Source organism: Marmota monax, unplaced genomic scaffold (assembly GCF_021218885.2).
Source record: "Marmota monax isolate L192 unplaced genomic scaffold, Marmota_monax_Labrador192_F-V1.1 WCK01_AAM20220418_F8-fsc00041, whole genome shotgun sequence".
NCBI lineage: Eukaryota > Metazoa > Chordata > Mammalia > Rodentia > Sciuridae > Marmota > Marmota monax.
In genome coordinates, this window is record NW_026695238.1 from 15640544 (window position 1) to 15658092 (window position 17549).

The window sequence follows — 17549 nt, forward strand, 5'->3', positions numbered from 1 at the left end:
GTCTGTGCTCCAGGCAGAGTTCCTTAAAAAGAAACTTGCTTTCAAGTGCTTACTTATCCAGTGTTGTCTCCCAAGATTCCTGCCTCTCCTTCTCCTAATCATCTTCAGTGAGTTTAATTGTTAAGGTGTCATTGCTCATGTGCCTAAGGCTTGCACTGACCACTGGTGGGGCTGAGTGTGTGGCATGGGGTTTGTATCATGATTGACAGACAGGCAATGATGTGACTCCCACCTATCCATCTGTCAGGGGAGTACCTTCCTGGTGGTGCCATGTCCTTCCTGTGCAGTAGCAGAGAAATTGAGGTATGTTCTGACCCCTATGGGAAAATTTGCTTGCAGGTCTTCAGTAGAAGTGCACAGCAACCAGCAGGTTGGGATTGTTGACATGATGGTTTGAAGTAGTCTTGTCTGAGAGGGATGGAGAGGTGCTCACAGCACACCGAGCAGTCAGTGGAGTAGAAGCAACCTAATGTGTGTTGTACTTATGCAGCCTGGCTCAATTAGGATGAGTTATGGTGTCATGTCATACTACATGACCAAATTTCATAAATATTCTGAGCATATACCCATATTGCCTAATTTCAATTCTTTTGTTATAAATTCATTGAATCTGCCTAATGCTCATAAATGTGTTATATAACTAATATTTTTTCATGATGTAACTGGTATTTGCTAAAATATAGTTGATTTTTTTAAAAAAGTCTTTGCAGTAGCCGGGTTGGTGCATGTAGGTTTAGTGCTTGCACCTTGTTTATAGAGTTGGCTGTTATGTTTAAGTACTGTCCATATTTCACCTGATGCCAGTGTGGCTACTCTGTTTTTTTTTTTTGTTGTTGTTGTTGCCAGGCTCTTTACTTTCACTTAGAATATTGTGAACATTTTAAATAATTCAGATAATTTTTAAAAAACCCTCAAATTAGTTTCTTTTGATGGAAGAAGTATGCTCATTCACATCATATGCTTGATTTTATTCCTAACCATTAGTTCATAGGAGCTTTTTATCCAGCTTACACATTTTCAAAACGGATTTTCAGTTCTAAATATTCTTTAAGGAAAATGCTTTATTAGTTGATATTTTGGTAGAAGAATTGGGCAGTGTGGGAAGAGGGCTAGAAGAGATACTGTTCATTGTAAACTGTAGTACTTTTAAAGTTTTGTTCCATAGAAATATACTTCTTATTCAATAAATTGATAACAATGAAAAAATGCTTTATTACCTCTGTAGATAGAAAAATTTCTATTCACTGCAGCACTGATATAGAATATGCCCTAATTAATTTTCAGGTTTGCTCCCAACAATTCAGACTAGCCAGAGATCTTAAAGACTGTGACCTCTGAGTGAACTTGGTATGCCAGGCCTTTTGCCTACCACTGAATTCTTTCTGGACCATTTTGTGACCTACTGTGTTGCTACACACACTCAGTCTGCCTTGTGCAGGGTAGTGATTTCACATGCATCACCATTTGGACACTGCCTACTTCTCCGAGTTCAAACTCCTGCTCCCGCAGCTTCTTTGGAAACAAAGCCGCCCCAGCGGCTCCTTAATGAGTATGCTCACTGGTATGAATCCCCTTTCTCTGCCAAATGAATATGTTTTCTTAAATCCCTGGAAGTTTGTTTTTAAAAATATTTTGCTTGTGTTTGTGATACTGGGTATTGAACCCAGGATGTTCTATTACCGAGCTCCATTCACAGCTCTATTTTTCATTTTGAGACAGAATCTTGTTAAGTTGCCCTGTGTTCCCCCTGCTTCAGCCCACCAAGTAGCTGAAATTGCAGGTGTGAGCCTCCACATGTAGTATTTTCTGACACTCTTGAAAGGTTACTACATAGGGAGCAACTGCACAGGTTATCTCAGGACTGTTCCCTGAAAGTGGCTTCAACAGTCTGGGTGCCCATGAGAGTGCTGAGTCCCATCCCATGTTCCTGCTGTTGAATCATCTGCATGTCATTCCATGCACACTGGAATTCTAGGACACAATAAGGGTCAGGCCTGTTCTCACACAGTTCTAGTTGACAGTGTTCAGGCCACACAACTGCTCTGCAAAGGACTAAGAGCTTGCTGTGTTGCTAGCCATGCCTTGGTGTGTGGTACATGGTGCCTCACCTAACCAATCTTTCTGGAAAAAACTAGTTTGTGAAGCTAATAGGGTATCTATCCTCAGCATGGCTCTCAGGGAGTGTCATGTAGCCTTAGGGAAAGGCTCTGTTTCTTTGCTTCTTTCCAGCCTCTACTTAGTTGTAGAACCAAGTCAGCCCCGAGTATAGTCCTGACATTAAATACCTTTACTTGAACATTTCCCCGTAAGAGGGAGCATGCTTCTGGTCCACTCTTTTCAGTGAAATGGATTTCAGACTTCTGTTTTCCAGAACTTTCAGAGAAGAAATACAAATTTATTAAGACAGCATGTTTGTGGTAATTTGTTACAGCAACCACAGGAAACTAGGTAAACCCATTTTGCTACATTTAACTCTTTAAATAAAAGCCAGGTTTTAACATTTCATTTAAACAATGGTCAACTCTTGCTATACCACCAGTTTATGTACAACCAAAATCCATCTTTATTTTAAACCAGAACTATTATTAATATCTTTCACTGCTATGTGCCAACAAATTGATTCATATTTCAATGGCTCATATTTCAAACAATGAAATAATGAACGATTAAAGTGCTGTAGTGACCACTTTTTCCTAGCACTACGAAATAATCATCATCTGCCTCGGGATTAAGTTTAATAAACAGCACAGTGCATACAGATATTTACAACAGTTTTAAAGACAGAGATTCTATTCGTGTAGTCCCAACAATAACAACAAATTGGTGTTGGCATGAACTGTTTATACATTCTTGGGTACAGCTGTTTTGAAAGTAGACTTCATTTGCAGTCTTAAAAAAATGTCCTGCTATTCCCCCAAAATGTGCTTTAAGTCCAGGGGAATTACTTGGTGTCAATGTGTAGCAACTGCTCTCTGCCATTTATTATCAGGGACTTTAACTCTCCGTCTTCTTCCACTTCCACTCTTTCCTGGCCATTCTCAATGATTCTTTTGGTGGTGACTTTTTTGCCATTAACTATTTCGGTGGAAGTTGACATGGACTTGAAGCTTCCTGTCCCACCACTGCCACAAGACATGGAGAAGGAAGAAAGGCCTCCATTTTCAAGGGAACCAAAGGAAGTAAATCCTGTATCAAAAGAAGAAAAACCATCCCCAAAAGCTGGAAAGCCACTGAAGGTAGAGAAAAGGGGTGCGGACCCTCTGCTTCCCCGGGAGCTCCTCCGACCCCCCAAAATGTTCTCAAGCGGGTCTCCGAAGAAGTCAAACGAAAAAGGGTCCCGGCCGCTGAAGAACTCCTTGAAGACCTCAGCCGGGTCGCGGAAAGTGAAGACGAACTGGAAGGGGTCCTCGAAGTTGCCTGCGCCCGCGCTGCCGCCGTCCACGCCGGCCTCACCGTAGCGGTCGTAGACGTCGCGTTTCTTGGCGTCCGACAACACCTCGTAGGCCTGGGCCACCTGCTTGAATCTCTTCTCGGCCTCCTCCTTGTTCTCCGGGTTCTTGTCGGGGTGCCACTTGAGCGCCAGCTTGCGGTACGCCTTCTTGATGGCCTCCGAGGAGGCCTGCCGGGGCACACCCAGCACCTCGTAGTAGTCCACCATGTTGGGCAGCGGGCGCGGCCCGTGGCCAGGGCACGGCGAGCGGCGCGGGGGCAGCCGGGGCACGCGGCCGAGTGCGGGCTGCAGCGAGGGCGGCCGACAGGGGCGCCCCTTGTGACGTAGCCGCCTCTCATTGGCCGAGGCCTCCGTCGGTGCCGCATCCCAGAATGCTGTGCTTGGGGGCCTGTGCCCACCGCTGGAGGAGGTGCTCTGTGACGCCCCACCCCCGGGCGCGGAGGCCCCGCCCACCGCCCCGCCCCCTCGGACCTGCCCTTGGGATGCGAATAGACCAGGAGAGTGACCCTCCCTGGAGAGAGAGGGGCGAGCCCTGGCCGCTCCGGAGATGCCGTTTAACACTCCTCTGTGCGTCGAGCCCTCTGCCTCAGCAGGGTGAGGGCCGTGAGGGAAAGGGTAGGTTGGTGGACCCTGGGTGGGGCAGTCATGTGACTGCGTCGGACTGCTGTCCTCAGGACCCGTTGCTTTACTGTGACCGTGTTGTATCTAACATGTATAAGAAATTAAAACTGAGAATTAAAAGATGTATTCATTAGGCAATAATAATGACCCTTGGCACGCTGGCGTAAATCCCATTCATATGAGAAAATAGCTGTTTTTTCAAACAAAATAATCCCGTGAGAAGAGTGGCATCGTTTTACATTTTTCACATCTCGTTTTATTATCTGACTTAATAGTTGTATTCTCGGGTCTTCTGCATTCAGTCTGTTTTGATGTCAGGCAATGGGAAACCTTTAATTATCTCCCCTGTATGCTTGTAAAAGAGTGAAAAAAATCAGCATTGTTGTCAGAGCAACTTTTTTTTTGGTGGAGAATGGAGGGTGTCTTGCCAAGTTGCTCAGACTGGTCTGGACCTCCTGCCTCAGCCTCTGGAGTAGTTGGGATTACAGGTGTATGCTACAGGCCCCTCTAGGAAATAGTTTTGACTTTGTAAAATTCCCCTTAAAAGTTCTTGGGGGATCCCTAAGGATCCCCAGCCCATACTTTGAGAATCACTGGTCTAGTAAATCAAGATCTGTATAATCTTGTGCTGTCTTTATAGTACTGGGGTAAACTTGGGATGCAGAGATTAGTTCCACTGAAACTACTGGATCATGATGGTTTTCTTTTTGACATTTCTTGATATCTGAGTTCTCTCCATTTTCTCCCTGTTCTCTTTTTTGGGCACAATATTCCTGCTTTGATTAGTTGTGAAGCAATACATCAATAAAGGCTATTTGGTTCTAAGGGGAAAATGATTAACCAATGAACTTTCTAAGATTTCAACATGAAGGATAATGAGTGGAACTGGGTGCATTACCTCTCCAGAACAAATTGCCAACTTTATATCACATTGAGTAACACAACTTGAATTCCTGGACTTGGCACTTAGTAATCACACAATAAACATTAGTAGGCAACTGTTCAGGAGTGAAGTCCAGTATGAACAAAGCAACTTGGGAAAGTACAAAATAGGTTTTGGGAAGGGCAAATGATCCAGGATGGCAGGAGAGCACACAGCAGAGGGAAGGATCGAGCAGAAGAGCTAGAGAGGAGGAATGTGCTTAGGCAGATGGTCTGGGTTCATTCTAGGATGTCCTGAGGGAAAGACTGTAGAGTATGAATGTTCTTGTGGGTCTCAGGAAGCTGTTGAGCAAGGTGCCAGCAGTGGTGGGTGGTGGGGCAGGGCAGGGAGTGGCTGATGCTGTGAGTCACACTCAACAACTAATGGTTGAAGGGACTGGAGCCTGAGGCTGCTCCCAGGGGAGCTAGCAGAGGGGGCTGAGAGGTGGTGAGAGAATCACCCATATTCAGCACCTGCCTGCTTTTGGATGTGGGGCCTAGAGCAAAGGGAGAGGGAAGTTGAGCTACACAGAACTTATACTGAGTGCATACTGTCTAAAAGACTGTGGATGGGTGCCTGGGTGAGACAGTGATTCCTAAATTGAAATCTTGCCTGTAAGGAATGTAGATACTTATGTACAGTCTAATAGCAAGGACAGATCTACAAACTGGTGAATAAGAAAGGCAGAATAGAACAGAATGCTGCAGAGGTTTGAAGAAGACAGATTTTTTTTCCCATGGAGGGTCCTATAGATGATCTGCAGGACAATGGATATGTTTATGTTGTTCCTTTAGTAATAAATCCCTCCATTCTGGTCATATTAAAGGAATTCAGAGTGCCCCAAATGGTGGGATTATTAACTTCTAGCTTCAGTTTAAAAAGAAAACACTTCCTTGTGGGTTCCAGGAAAACTTTACATGAACACCTCACTCTTCAATAGCCCCCAGGGAAAGAAAATGTTACTGTCCTGTTTTTCTTCCGTGGCCACCAGAGCACATCTCACTCTGCCCTCCAGCTCTCTGGTTGTAAATTTGTCTCTGCTTGCTGGTCCCCTCCTCACAGGCAGAGTTATTTCTACATTGGTTTTCTGGCTGTCCTCTGGGCAGAATGCCTGGCACACAGTAGTGCTCACATGTTCCATAAATATTCAGTGAATTGGCAATGGGATTTAAGTGTCAGGTTTGCTCAGGTGCCAGGCAGAAGTTTTTTTGGGTCACTCAGCCATGGTTCTTAGAGTGGTCATGATGAATGAGGATTGCTTGCCATAAAGATTAGGATACATATTTGCTGATCAGGGAGAGTTGTAGTCTCAAACCTAAAAAAAACCCCACGATCTAGAGGTGTAGCTCAGTAGAGCACTTGTAAAGGCTGCATGAGACCTGGGGTTGTCCCAGTACTGCATTAAAAAAAAAAAGAGGCCAAGGCTCTGCATGATTCAGAAAAGTCATAAAATCATTACAGTGGCAACTGTGTGCCCCTTTGCTCCATGTTATCTGTAGATGAACTCATAACATTGGGACTTTGGAAGAATTATCGCTCTTAAAGTTGAGCTTGGACTGCAGGGTTCATGATTACAGATAAGGACATAACACATAATGAAAACACTGCTACATCTTTTCTGCTCACCCAGAATTAAGAGTGCTGGGGGGCAGAGAGAAGCTGCTGGGGCCCTCGTGTGCAGTTGTGTGCATCCCCATGGGAGATGGGGGATCTGTTAAGGAAGGATGGTGGCTTATAGAAAAGGGACCCTAAGTACCAGGAGGAGGGGTCCCTGTTACTGTGTCCCTTGGGACACCAATTTAAAGTTGGCAGTTTCTCTATGACCTTCTTAGCACATCCCCAAGTATGGCTGGCAGTGATGTCCATGGTAGAAATGTTGGTATCTGTTTTCATCCAGGTCTTGTAGAGAAGAGCCACTGATCCCCACCCCCCAAAAGATTGCAGGGCTCAGTGATGCCTGAAAGAATGGTTAGCCCATTCTTTGGGAGGGGCATTTTTGTTCAGCAACCACTATAAGCTCACTCCCGACCTTTGCCTGGTCTCCTAGGACACCAGCTGGTGCTGTATGAACACTGTTCTTGGCCTTAAAGTTCTTCCACCTGCCTTTATTTCTCTCAATTTGATTGGGTAATGACCTAGGATCACAGCTTTTCTTCCAGCTTCTAATGCTTGTAAATTTCAATCCAGGGCTTGGCCATCATTATCTGGGAGCTGTTAGGGGCCAAAAGATCAGTGACTTGGAGCACAGACCCCCAGGGCCTGGGTCTTAGCCCTACCACTTATATATGCAGGACTCTGGCAAATCGCTTTGCTTCTCTTAGCCCCAGTATCTTTGTAAAGTGAGAAAAATGCTGTCTGCCTCTACAGGACAGTTATAAGGGATTGCATAAAGTGTGTTATGGGGCACTTAACAGTGCTTGGCACATAGGGCACACAGTACAGAGTTTTATTATTGTTTTGTTCACCTGTCCCCTTTGCCTTTAATGCAGTTGTTGGAGTTTACCCTGGACCTTTGGTAAGAATACAATTGAACTTGCTTTACTTTGCTTATCTATTTTGATTTTCTATTTGTCAAATGTCCCCTGACTTTCTCTCTGAGTGAGTACAAGTCTGTCTTTGGAGAAGCCTTCTGTGCATACCCTCTCTAGTGGATTTCCCTTCCCAGTTGCTCTCTACCCTAGCATGACCCCCTCCCTTGATCCACATCATTAATTTCTTTCTAGTACATTTCACAGCCTCCAAGGTCCCTGTTTATCAGTTTAGATCGTGAGTCTGTTCATCTTGATGGAGCTTAAAAATGAAAAGCTAATAAAAGTGGTCAGGCAGAGCCCCAAGGGAGCAGTGGAGAAGGGCATTCTTAAAGTCTCCATGGGCCAAAGGTGGTTTGGGTGTTGCATTCCAAGAAACTTTCTCTTTCTGTAATGGAAGTCTACTTTGTTATGTAGTGGGCCTTTTTCTTCTGGTTACATGTTCTTGATCCATGAAAATAATAATTTAATGGATGCAGAGGTGCTGGAGATATTTTTCTTTCTGTGCACACTCAAGAATGTAATTAGAGGAAGGATTCCGGCCAGCTCAACTGTTGCTGCCTGTTAAGAAACCCTGTTAAGTAAAGCTCCACCCTCGTCTCTGACAGCAAGCTTCCTGCTGACTTTGGAGAAGGAGGGCTTTAGTCATGTGACACTATCAAACATTAACTTGGTGTATAGATTGGCTACATGTGAGGTGTACTGCAAGCAGCACAAGAGGTGGAGGCACCATGGCTGTAGTGTCCCAGGGCCCATGCGTACTTCTCTTGGGCTTACTACTGTGTGTGCTCAACCCTTCTATATCCCATGCGGAGAAACTGTTGATAATCCCAGTAGATGGCAGTCACTGGCTGAGCATGGTCGGGGTCATCCAGCAGCTGCAGAAAAGAGGACATGAAATGGTGGTCATAACACCTGAAGCATCAATTCATATAAAAGAAGCATCATTTTATTCCTTGAAGAAGTATCCTGTACCATTCCAAAAGGAGGACGTAGAAACCTCTTTTGCCGAACTTGGGTTTTATGCTTTTGAGAACGTGCCTTTCCTGCAGGGCATGGCCAAAATGTATGAGAAAGCCCAAAAGGACTCTGCCGTGCTTCTGTCTGGCTGCTCCCACCTACTACACAACAAGGAGTTCATGGCCTCCCTGGTGGAGAGCGACTTCGATGCTGTGCTGACAGACCCTTTCCTGCCTTGTGGTTCCATCGTGGCCCAGTACCTAGATCTGCCAGCTGTGAACTTCTTGAATGCACTGCCTTGCGGCCTGGACTTAAAAGCTACCCAGTGCCCCAGCCCACTGTCCTATGTGCCCAGGGCTCTGTCTTCAAACTCAGATCACATGACCTTTCTGCAGCGAGTGAAGAACATGCTCATTGCCTTGTTGGAGAACTTTCTGTGCAGTATGGTTTATTCCCCTTACGCAGCACTCGCTTCACAAGTCCTTCAGAGAGACCTGACTCTGCAGGACCTTCTGAGCTCAGCCTCAGTCTGGCTGATGAGAAAGGACTTTGTGAAGGATTACCCCATGCCCATCATGCCCAATATGGTTTTTGTTGGTGGGATCAACTGCCTTCACACAAAGCCAATCTCCCAGGTGTGTATTTGAGGGGAACTTTACCTGCCCATATTATCACAAGTACTTTGGATGAAGGAACTTTTCTTAGATATATACAGGGAAAACATGATGAGGTAGTTTTAAATGTCCTCTTTTGTCAAATTCTGTCCTGCGTGTCTTCTAGACATCAGTGTTTCTGTCTTTGGTATAATCTTCTGAGTTATTCTTTATATCTAATAAGAGTTTAAGATAGCATGCTTTAGGCATTTTATTCTGGGCATTTCAGTGGGTAGTTGTCAGTTTAATGCAGTAAGTATTAAATGCCTGCTGGGTTTGGGGCACCTTGCACTTTGCCCTTGATCAGGTAACAGACTTGAAGTTTAATCTGATCAATAGTTCTTTGGCATTTATAGATCCTGGCAAGGGGACTTCCAGATTCTGGGTGTGCTAACAGGAATCTGGATCCTGTGACCTCTCTTTTAATAAGTTAGTTACCAATTGGGTTCTGCCATTGGGCAGAAAGGTCATGAATCTCATTCTGCAGTGTGGAGGGAGAGCTGATGACCCCTGGAAGATCTTGCTCTAAATGTCTGACATCCTATGGCCTGTGTGGATGAGGACAAATGTGGGTGGATGAGGTGGCCTACTTGAGAAAGAATGAGTATTACTGACTTCCTAAAAGTGAGATGATAAAATCTAACAGGATAGAAAACCATTAATGATTCTCTTTCAGATAGAGGAAAATGAATAGGTGAAATATCACCAAGCCAATTGGTACATCTCAGATAGGAAAGAAATCTAGTCAGCCTGCCCAAATTATAGAGGCATGAAAGAGAAATATTTTTGCTATCACTGAAAGATCCCAGAGAAAGCAATGGCATTTCACATTCACTTTGAAATTTAAAACTTTGGTGACAGCATGCATACTGGAAATTCCAATCAGAATGAGAAGACTTGTTTATAAATCTTCGGATCTTCCCCCACCACACCAGCCTTGTCTATTCCTGGGACAGTCCGTCTTTCCGGCTCAGGATCCTTGGTACACTGCCCCTCTCAGTGGGGTGCTACCCTCTGAATTTGTCACATCTGTCTGCTCGTCTTTGAGATCAGCTTCAGTGTCACCTCCTTGGAGTTGGCCCTCTCCAGCAGCATTCTGTGCAGCTTCCTTCAGAGTCCATCAGACACGCTGTCATTTCACTTAGGGGTTTCCCACCGTCTCCTACATGTCCTAGCCATGTGAAGGCACGTGAGACTTTGTGTCCATCACCTGCTGCCACGTGCATCCCTAACATCTGGCAAATGGTCTATATGTGCTTGCTATGCCTGGAACATCAGTTCCTAAGACTAATGTACAGTGGGTGCTCGCGGAATATTTGGCAAATGAATGAATGAAAAAACAGGTACAAACTAGAACTAGTTTCTGGATAGGTAGCAATCCTCAATATTTCTTCATATTCCTATGATTGCATAAAGATATCTATAATTGTATACGTGCATATACATAATATTATATCTATCTATCTATCTATCTATATATATATCTTTTTATGTTTGTTTTACAAAATAGGGTGGTAATATGTGCCTGTTGATCACTTATGAATATGCTGGGATTATTGCTGCAGTTCTAAATGCTATATCTATTTTTTAACTGCTCATCAGTATTTCGTGATGCTTGGGTCCCATGGTTTATACTGCTGGCCATCTAATCTAGTTCACTATGGAGAAACATTGAAATTTGTATTCTAGGATGTTTTGTTGTGACTTCCAACATTATCTCAACAAGGATCAAATATTTTATAGTTTTCCTCATATTTATTCTGTTTTTCTCATTTTTAAGTGTATTAGTTTTTTGTCACGACTGTGAATGTGTTATTTTTCCATTTCTAGCTCTAATTATCTACTCATTATCAGCTATCTCACCAAAATATTGATTTTCATGACTTTTTAAAAATGAAAATTCAGTCAGTTTTTGATAAGGAAATTTTGGGTTCTTCCATTCCAAATTTCATGCAAAATACTAGGGCTGTGGAATTCACTAGAAGCTCTAAGAGCAGGTGAATGATTCTGGTGATTGCCAGGATTCCTGGCTGGCTGCTGATTTTAGGGGAAACTGAGTTTTACTTTATCATTTTGCACTATGTCTGCCACTGTGTGTGGGAAAACAGTCTTTATTCAAATGATTTTAATCTTTAGGAGGTTTATAAGGAGGGGTTGTTAAATTTTATCAGCTGCTTTTCCAACATTTATTGATATAATCATATTCCCCTCTATCCCATAAATTTGGTGAATTGCACAAACTACCTATTGGATGCTTTGTTTGGTGCTCACATGCTCAGGTGTGAAAATATCCATGTAACTGTAGCTGACAGTAGCCTTCTTTGTCTTGTTTTAATCGGAAATCCAACTATTTATATAAGTTAATTTTGCCACTCCTGTATTACTTTTTAAAATTTCCCTCATACCTCTTCAGTGCCCACTGTCTTCAGACTTTCTTTTTATATACCATGAAGGTGGTATTTGTAATCTGGCCAGACATATTGCTTTAATAGGTGAATTTTGCCTGTTTGACTCTATGACTAGGTTTTGATTGCACCTTGTCTGATTTATTTTACATTTCATTGACTTTGCTGTTTTCCCCCTTTGCCTGATTTTTGCTGGTTTGTCAAATTACGTGCTGTTTTCTCTCTGCCCCTTTGTTAGTTAAAACGATACTACTCTGCATTCCCTTCCCTCTGGTGGCAGTTGTCCTAGTTCCAGCCCTCTTGGTGGAAGTCCTGAACTTCAAGAATAAAGATAAAGTCTTTATTCCATTAAGAGCGTCCCTAGAGAAAACACCACCTGGCTTTAACACATCTTCAGTGGGTCTGGAAGGAAAAGAATTGGAGAACAACATTTGGTGAGAAAGGAGTGAGCCTCAAGAGATCCCAGGAGTCATTCCTCCTCCGGCAAGGAGAGAGGCTCTTTGTGGACTGTAGCCTTTCGGAGACTGTGGCCAGATGCAAGATTAGGGAGGCAGAGACTTCAGGATGGCCTGGAGGAAATGTGCACAGGAAGAGGAAGCCCTGAGTGGGTGTGGTTGACCTGAGGGTAAAGTGGTAAAGCGTGAGGTTTCCAGCATGTGGTTGAATTGGACTCTTGAACAAAAAGATATTTGCCAAGGGAAAATATGATAAAATCCTGAAACTAAAAGTACCCAGTCAAATTTAGGAGCTCTTCTAAAGTTTTTGTCTTGAGTGGAGGAGGGCTCATCAGAGTGGGGAATCCTTTCACTCTGAGGTGAGAGGGTCTCCTCCCTTTTGGAAGGAGTCAAGGGGTGGGGGAATCAAAGGTTATTTTCAGTTAACATGTTGCTTCACTCTTTGGCCATTCCAGTGGCTGTGAAGTTAGGGCAAGGTTTAGAGGAAGTATTAGCAGGAGAGGGATCAACCCCAGCTTTATCCAACCCCATAAAAGCTGGCACAGGGCTGGGTGCTGGCTGTGATAACACAATCTCTGTGGTTGCTCTGTTGTCACCTGTAGGTGAACTTTCATGCCATTTGAGCTTAAGTCCTGCTATTCAACTGGATGTTTGTGGAGCTGTGGGCTTGACATTGTGTTAATCACATTCTCCTGGTTGCAGAATGGGTGTGGGAGAGTGTAAAAGATAGGAAATTAGACTCTGGCCTTTTCCCTACAAGATTAAATGTAGCCTATAGGAGTGAAGGTCCTTGGAAAGTGTAGGTCAGCCATTCACATCACTTATATGTGATCTGCCTCTCTCCAGGAAAGAGGGAAGGAGGCATGTGGTCTTGATCCCTGGAAGAGGGATTTTAGAGAGCCATGGTCAGGATGTTCTTGCCATTGACCAAAAATGTGGTGTGGTGGGCAGAGTGAGTTGGCCTCTCTGACCTATTTGATGAGACCATTGGATAAGGTCAGCTGCTATGATGAGCCAGACAACTTCTGAGGGTCTGAGGCTGGTGAGGGTGGGTGGGAGTGTGCTCCTCCCTGGGAAGGCTGCTCAGTGTTTGCACTTTTCTGGACATGTCTGTGGTTGAGCTTGGCAAATGTTGCCGTTCAAGTGACACATGCTGAGCCCTATGAGAAGTCTTCTGTACCTCACATGTAGGTTGACCAGGGTCCTGGCTTTCCCAGTACCATATCCCAGGGAACCCCCAGTTGTATGCAAACCTACCACTTCACCATTACATCAGTGCCCTCGATATGTTTTGTGAACATATAAAACTATCTGGGAGACTCTCAGGGTAATCGGATCATTAATTACCTAGGGCTGGGGAGGATTGCCATGATTATCAGAGCTCCGTTTTCCCAAAGTGGGATGGCCACCCTGTGTGCATGAATGTACATGGCTGTGTGTGTGTGTACATGGCTGTGTGTATGTGGCTGTATATGGCCGTGTGTGCATGTACATGGCTGTGAATGAGTCTACATGGATGTGCGTGCGTGTGTGTGCATAGATGTGTGTGTGCGTGTGCGTGTGTGTGCACCTCCGCTTTTCTTTTGGGAAATGAGCATATTGCCTGGATTCCGAATCTCAAGGCAGTCCCACTGGTAACCCTGTAAAGCTCCTGTGGCGGGGAGCAAGGGAGGGGAAATGATATAAAATTCCCAATTTTTGCCTTTCACATTGTTAGAAAGACATCTAGTTCATAGCTTAATGTATGTAGTCACTAAAGAATATGAGCAAACAATTAACTGGGAATCTCTCCTATGGCTCTAGGAATTTGAAGCCTATGTCAACGCCTCTGGAGAACATGGAATTGTGGTTTTCTCTTTGGGATCAATGGTCTCAGAGATTCCTGAGAAGAAGGCTATGGAAATTGCTGATGCCTTGGGCAGAATACCCCAGACGGTAAGAAGGCTCTATATATCATTCCTCTATGCCTACCTTCATAGAGACTTCTAGTCGCTAAATTAATTCCACTAGTTGCAACTGAAGATTTGGCCATTCACTTTCCCTAATCCAAAGTGGTTTTTGTTTGTTATTTATTTCACTTGTTTTGGTGAAATTTAACTCTTAACTATCATTAAATCATGGTCCCCTTCACTCAGAAGTCTCATTTTTCTCTAAGAGACACTTGTAGAGACCTTTAGTTAAAAATGGAGAATTCAGATAAAAATAAATAACATGTTGTTTCTTCATATTAGTAAGAGCATTTCTCCAGAAAGCTGTTGGTTAGAACACTCGCTTTCTTTCACGTGCTGTTCTTCATCCACTGCTGTCTTCAGTAAGCTTTCCCTTGAGGCGCAGACAAGGGGAAGCCCTGGTGCGCAGCCGGTGCCCGGGGAGGAGCCTAGCCAGTAGCCCAGGCCTGCGTTGCCAGGTCTCGGCCCTGCGGAGGTCATGCGCATTCTCTTCCTTCAGAGGACTTGCTGCCCGGCTGCTGTCGCAGGGCTTTTTTATTTTGTTTTAAATCCTGCCACATTCTTTTATTAAGATGTCCCTTTCACCCCTGCAAGGTCCTGTGGCGCTACACCGGAACTCCTCCATCCAATCTCGCGAAGAACACGAAACTTGTCAAGTGGTTACCGCAGAATGACCTGCTTGGTATGTTGGGAGGGTCGGAGCCGGGCACAGGCGCGGGCTCTCGGGTGGTTGCGCTGGGTGCTGGCCTGCGGGTCTGGGCGGCCACGCCCTCCCCATGTGCTTCTGTGGGGCCCAGCGCAGCCCCCCCGAGGCCTCAGCCGGAGGACAGCCGCATCCCTCACGGTTCTGCCTTCCAGGTCACCCGAAGACGCGCGCTTTCATCACGCATGCTGGCTCCCACGGCGTTTACGAAGGCATATGCAACGGGGTACCGATGGTGATGATGCCCTTGTTCGGTGACCAGATGGACAATGCCAAGCGCATGGAGACGCGGGGAGCTGGCGTGACCCTGAATGTCCTTGAGATGACTTCTGATGATTTGGCAAATGCCCTAAAAGCCGTCATCAATGACAAAAGGTAAGAGGGAGGGTAAAGAATACCACCTGTGTTTTCCCCTTTGGGTTCACCGTCAACATTCTGGTGTGAAAATACCCCCAAAACCAGACTCATAAATAATTTGGGGATTCACTTTATGAAAGGACCCTTTAGTTCTTATAACATTTTATTTCCCCTATTAGATTTAAAATTTTGATTTATTTTAAAAAAGAGTCACCATAATAGGTGCCTCATCTATGAGTTTCTGCAGAGAGAAATGTTCTGTTACAAGAAGCAGAGTGTCCCTAAGACAAAACAAGCCCAGGTTCACAAGTACAATGTTTCCTCTGAGGCCTTGTATCCACGAGGCATCGCACAGGTGGACGTTCTGTGATATCACAGACAAAAGCTGAGAAGAAAAGCAAATGCATGTTTATTCAAAAATGACTCTGAAAACTGTTCTATGGGCAAGAACCATCAGATCACATGCTATCTGCATGAAGTGTAGGGTAATGCTGTCAAGCCGACTCCCAGCCAGGGGAAGAAATGATGGCCAGCAGTGCATCTCTTCCAGCAATAGATAGTGTGTGTGTTTGCATGCCTGTGTGTGTATGTGTGTGTCTGTGAGAGTGTCAGGAGTGTTGTCGTTGTCTGTTTTCGTTGCAATAACAGAATACCTGGGGCTGGGTGAGTCATAAAGACAGACGTTTACTGGCTCACAGTTCTGGAAGTTGGCGAGTCCAGGGTCTGGCAGTTGCACTTGGTGAGGGCTTCACACTGTGTCATAAGGTGGCAGAAAAATGGAAGGGCAGGGCGTTTGTCAAAGAGACGGAACACGGGGAACCCTTGTTTGCAACAACCTATTCTCCCAGTAACCACGCCTGTCCCACAGAAAGGCATTCATGGCTCTCAATGACCTAATCTCTTCTTATAGGCCCCACCACTCCTCTAACTTCTGCATTTGGAATTAAAGTCCCCACATCTGAACTTCTGGGGACACATTAAAACCACAGCTTACCCAGGTTGCTTTCTTTAGGAAGATGCACCAATTGGGAGGACAGATGAGAATAGCTGGGTTGCATTCACCTGGAAGGACACAGTACACTGGGGACACAGCAAGCCTGGCCAGGGGAGGCGGGAGAGGACTGAAGACTGGCTCCCAGATTTGAGGTGCTAAGTGTGTGCTGTGCCAGTGGACAGGAGGGAGAAGGCCACCTGACCCTGGGCTGGAGTGCTCGGTGAGCAGGTGATGTGGGTCACAGCCCTTCCTCTCCTGGGCGTGGTCTTCTGACCTGGCACTTCAGGCCCACTGTTCTGCCCACACACCAGCATGCTGGCCGCCTGGCTTCAGTCCATGTGTTGATGAAACTCACATTAGTAATGTGACTTTGCTCCTTGGCTCAGTGGTGTGGATGACTACATGTGACATAAAAATGACTACAAGTTCTCTAGTGTGTTATTATTTCATTTTTCATTTTTTTTTTTTTGTGGTGCTGGGGATGGAATCCAGGGTTTCATGAATGCTAGGCAGACACTCTCTCACTGAGCCACATCCCCTGCTCACATTGTTATTTTTAAAGAACACTAACCTGCCGCAGTCTCGCAGGGCACAATTCAGGAGCCACTTGTCAAAAGAAACGAACTTTATTTTTAGAACACACACGCCAAACCACATAGCTCTTCAGGAAAACCTTCAGAGCCCAACTGCCACCACCAGCTTCCCACAAGCCTCTCAACCTCCCCCCCTCCTCCTGCTCTTGAGGCTGATTGGCTGGGTCACGTGGGCAGAGCCAAAAAAGTCCCCCAATGAGCAGCTCCATGGTCTCCAGGGCAGGGAAACAACCCAATGAACATCACCGCAGAGGAGCCAATCAGTTGGCAGCTAGAAGTTTGCTGGGGTGCTGTGAGCCAATCATCAGCTGGCAGCTGGAAGTTTGCTGGCAGCTGGAAGTTTGCTGGGGCCCCTTCGGCTGTGGCTCTCAACATCTCCCCATCTCTGTTTAAACAACAAGCATGTGGCTTAGGGACCGTGCCTGCCTTAGGTTGTCCAGTACTACATATGGTTCTTACCCGTCATCGGATGAGCTGACCTCAAGGCGTCAGCCTCTTGTCTTAGGTTGGTACCACTGCAATTGGATCTTACCCGTCATTGACTACCGGTCCAACATACAGCCACACCTGTGGATAGGTCTTTGTACCAGCGGGTGTGGGGGGTGAGGTTCTTTGCCTCACCTTTGTTGGCCCCCAAATTTTAGCTGTACGACCATCACAAGCAGAAGGGAGGAGGATACACCAAGCCAATTGATGGCTCCTTTTGGAAAAATTGTACCACTGATGACACCATCAGCAAAAATACCCCAACACTACCACAAGTCGCTGCACCAACAGATAGTTCACAATGCATACAAGTGAGTTCACGATGCATACAAGTGATACATAGTCCAGGCAAGTTCTGCAAGCAGTTCAGTGATGGCTCTTGCAGAAGCTGTAGATTGGTTTTACCTTTGTCTTCACCAGCACTGGGATGAAGATAGGAATTCTGGCAATAATGGCTAAAGAAAAAATTATG

At 45.2% G+C, this 17549-nt stretch overlaps 2 protein-coding genes across 7 annotated transcripts in view; one reads left to right on the forward strand and one right to left on the reverse strand.

The window, feature by feature from the left end:
* LOC124089677 (UDP-glucuronosyltransferase 1A7) overlaps window positions 1-17549 on the forward strand; it is a 69510-nt gene that overhangs the window by 48920 nt on the left and 3041 nt on the right. For 5 of the 6 annotated variants that reach the window (XM_058577551.1, XM_046439872.2, XM_046439868.2 and 2 more), the window contains exons 2-4: window positions 13799-13930; window positions 14539-14626; window positions 14803-15022. In XM_058577551.1, coding sequence (XP_058433534.1) covers window positions 13799-13930; window positions 14539-14626; window positions 14803-15022 — 440 coding nt within the window. Of the gene's footprint in view, window positions 1-8226; window positions 9118-13798; window positions 13931-14538; window positions 14627-14802; window positions 15023-17549 lie in introns of those variants that run through there. The other variant, XM_046439869.2, reaches the window with a different exon arrangement.
* Window positions 2942-3693, reverse strand: LOC124089678 (dnaJ homolog subfamily B member 3-like). Its single transcript, XM_046439873.2, has one exon. It carries the CDS (start codon window positions 3656-3658, stop codon window positions 2942-2944), a length of 717 nt encoding a protein of 238 aa, XP_046295829.1. The 5' UTR covers window positions 3659-3693.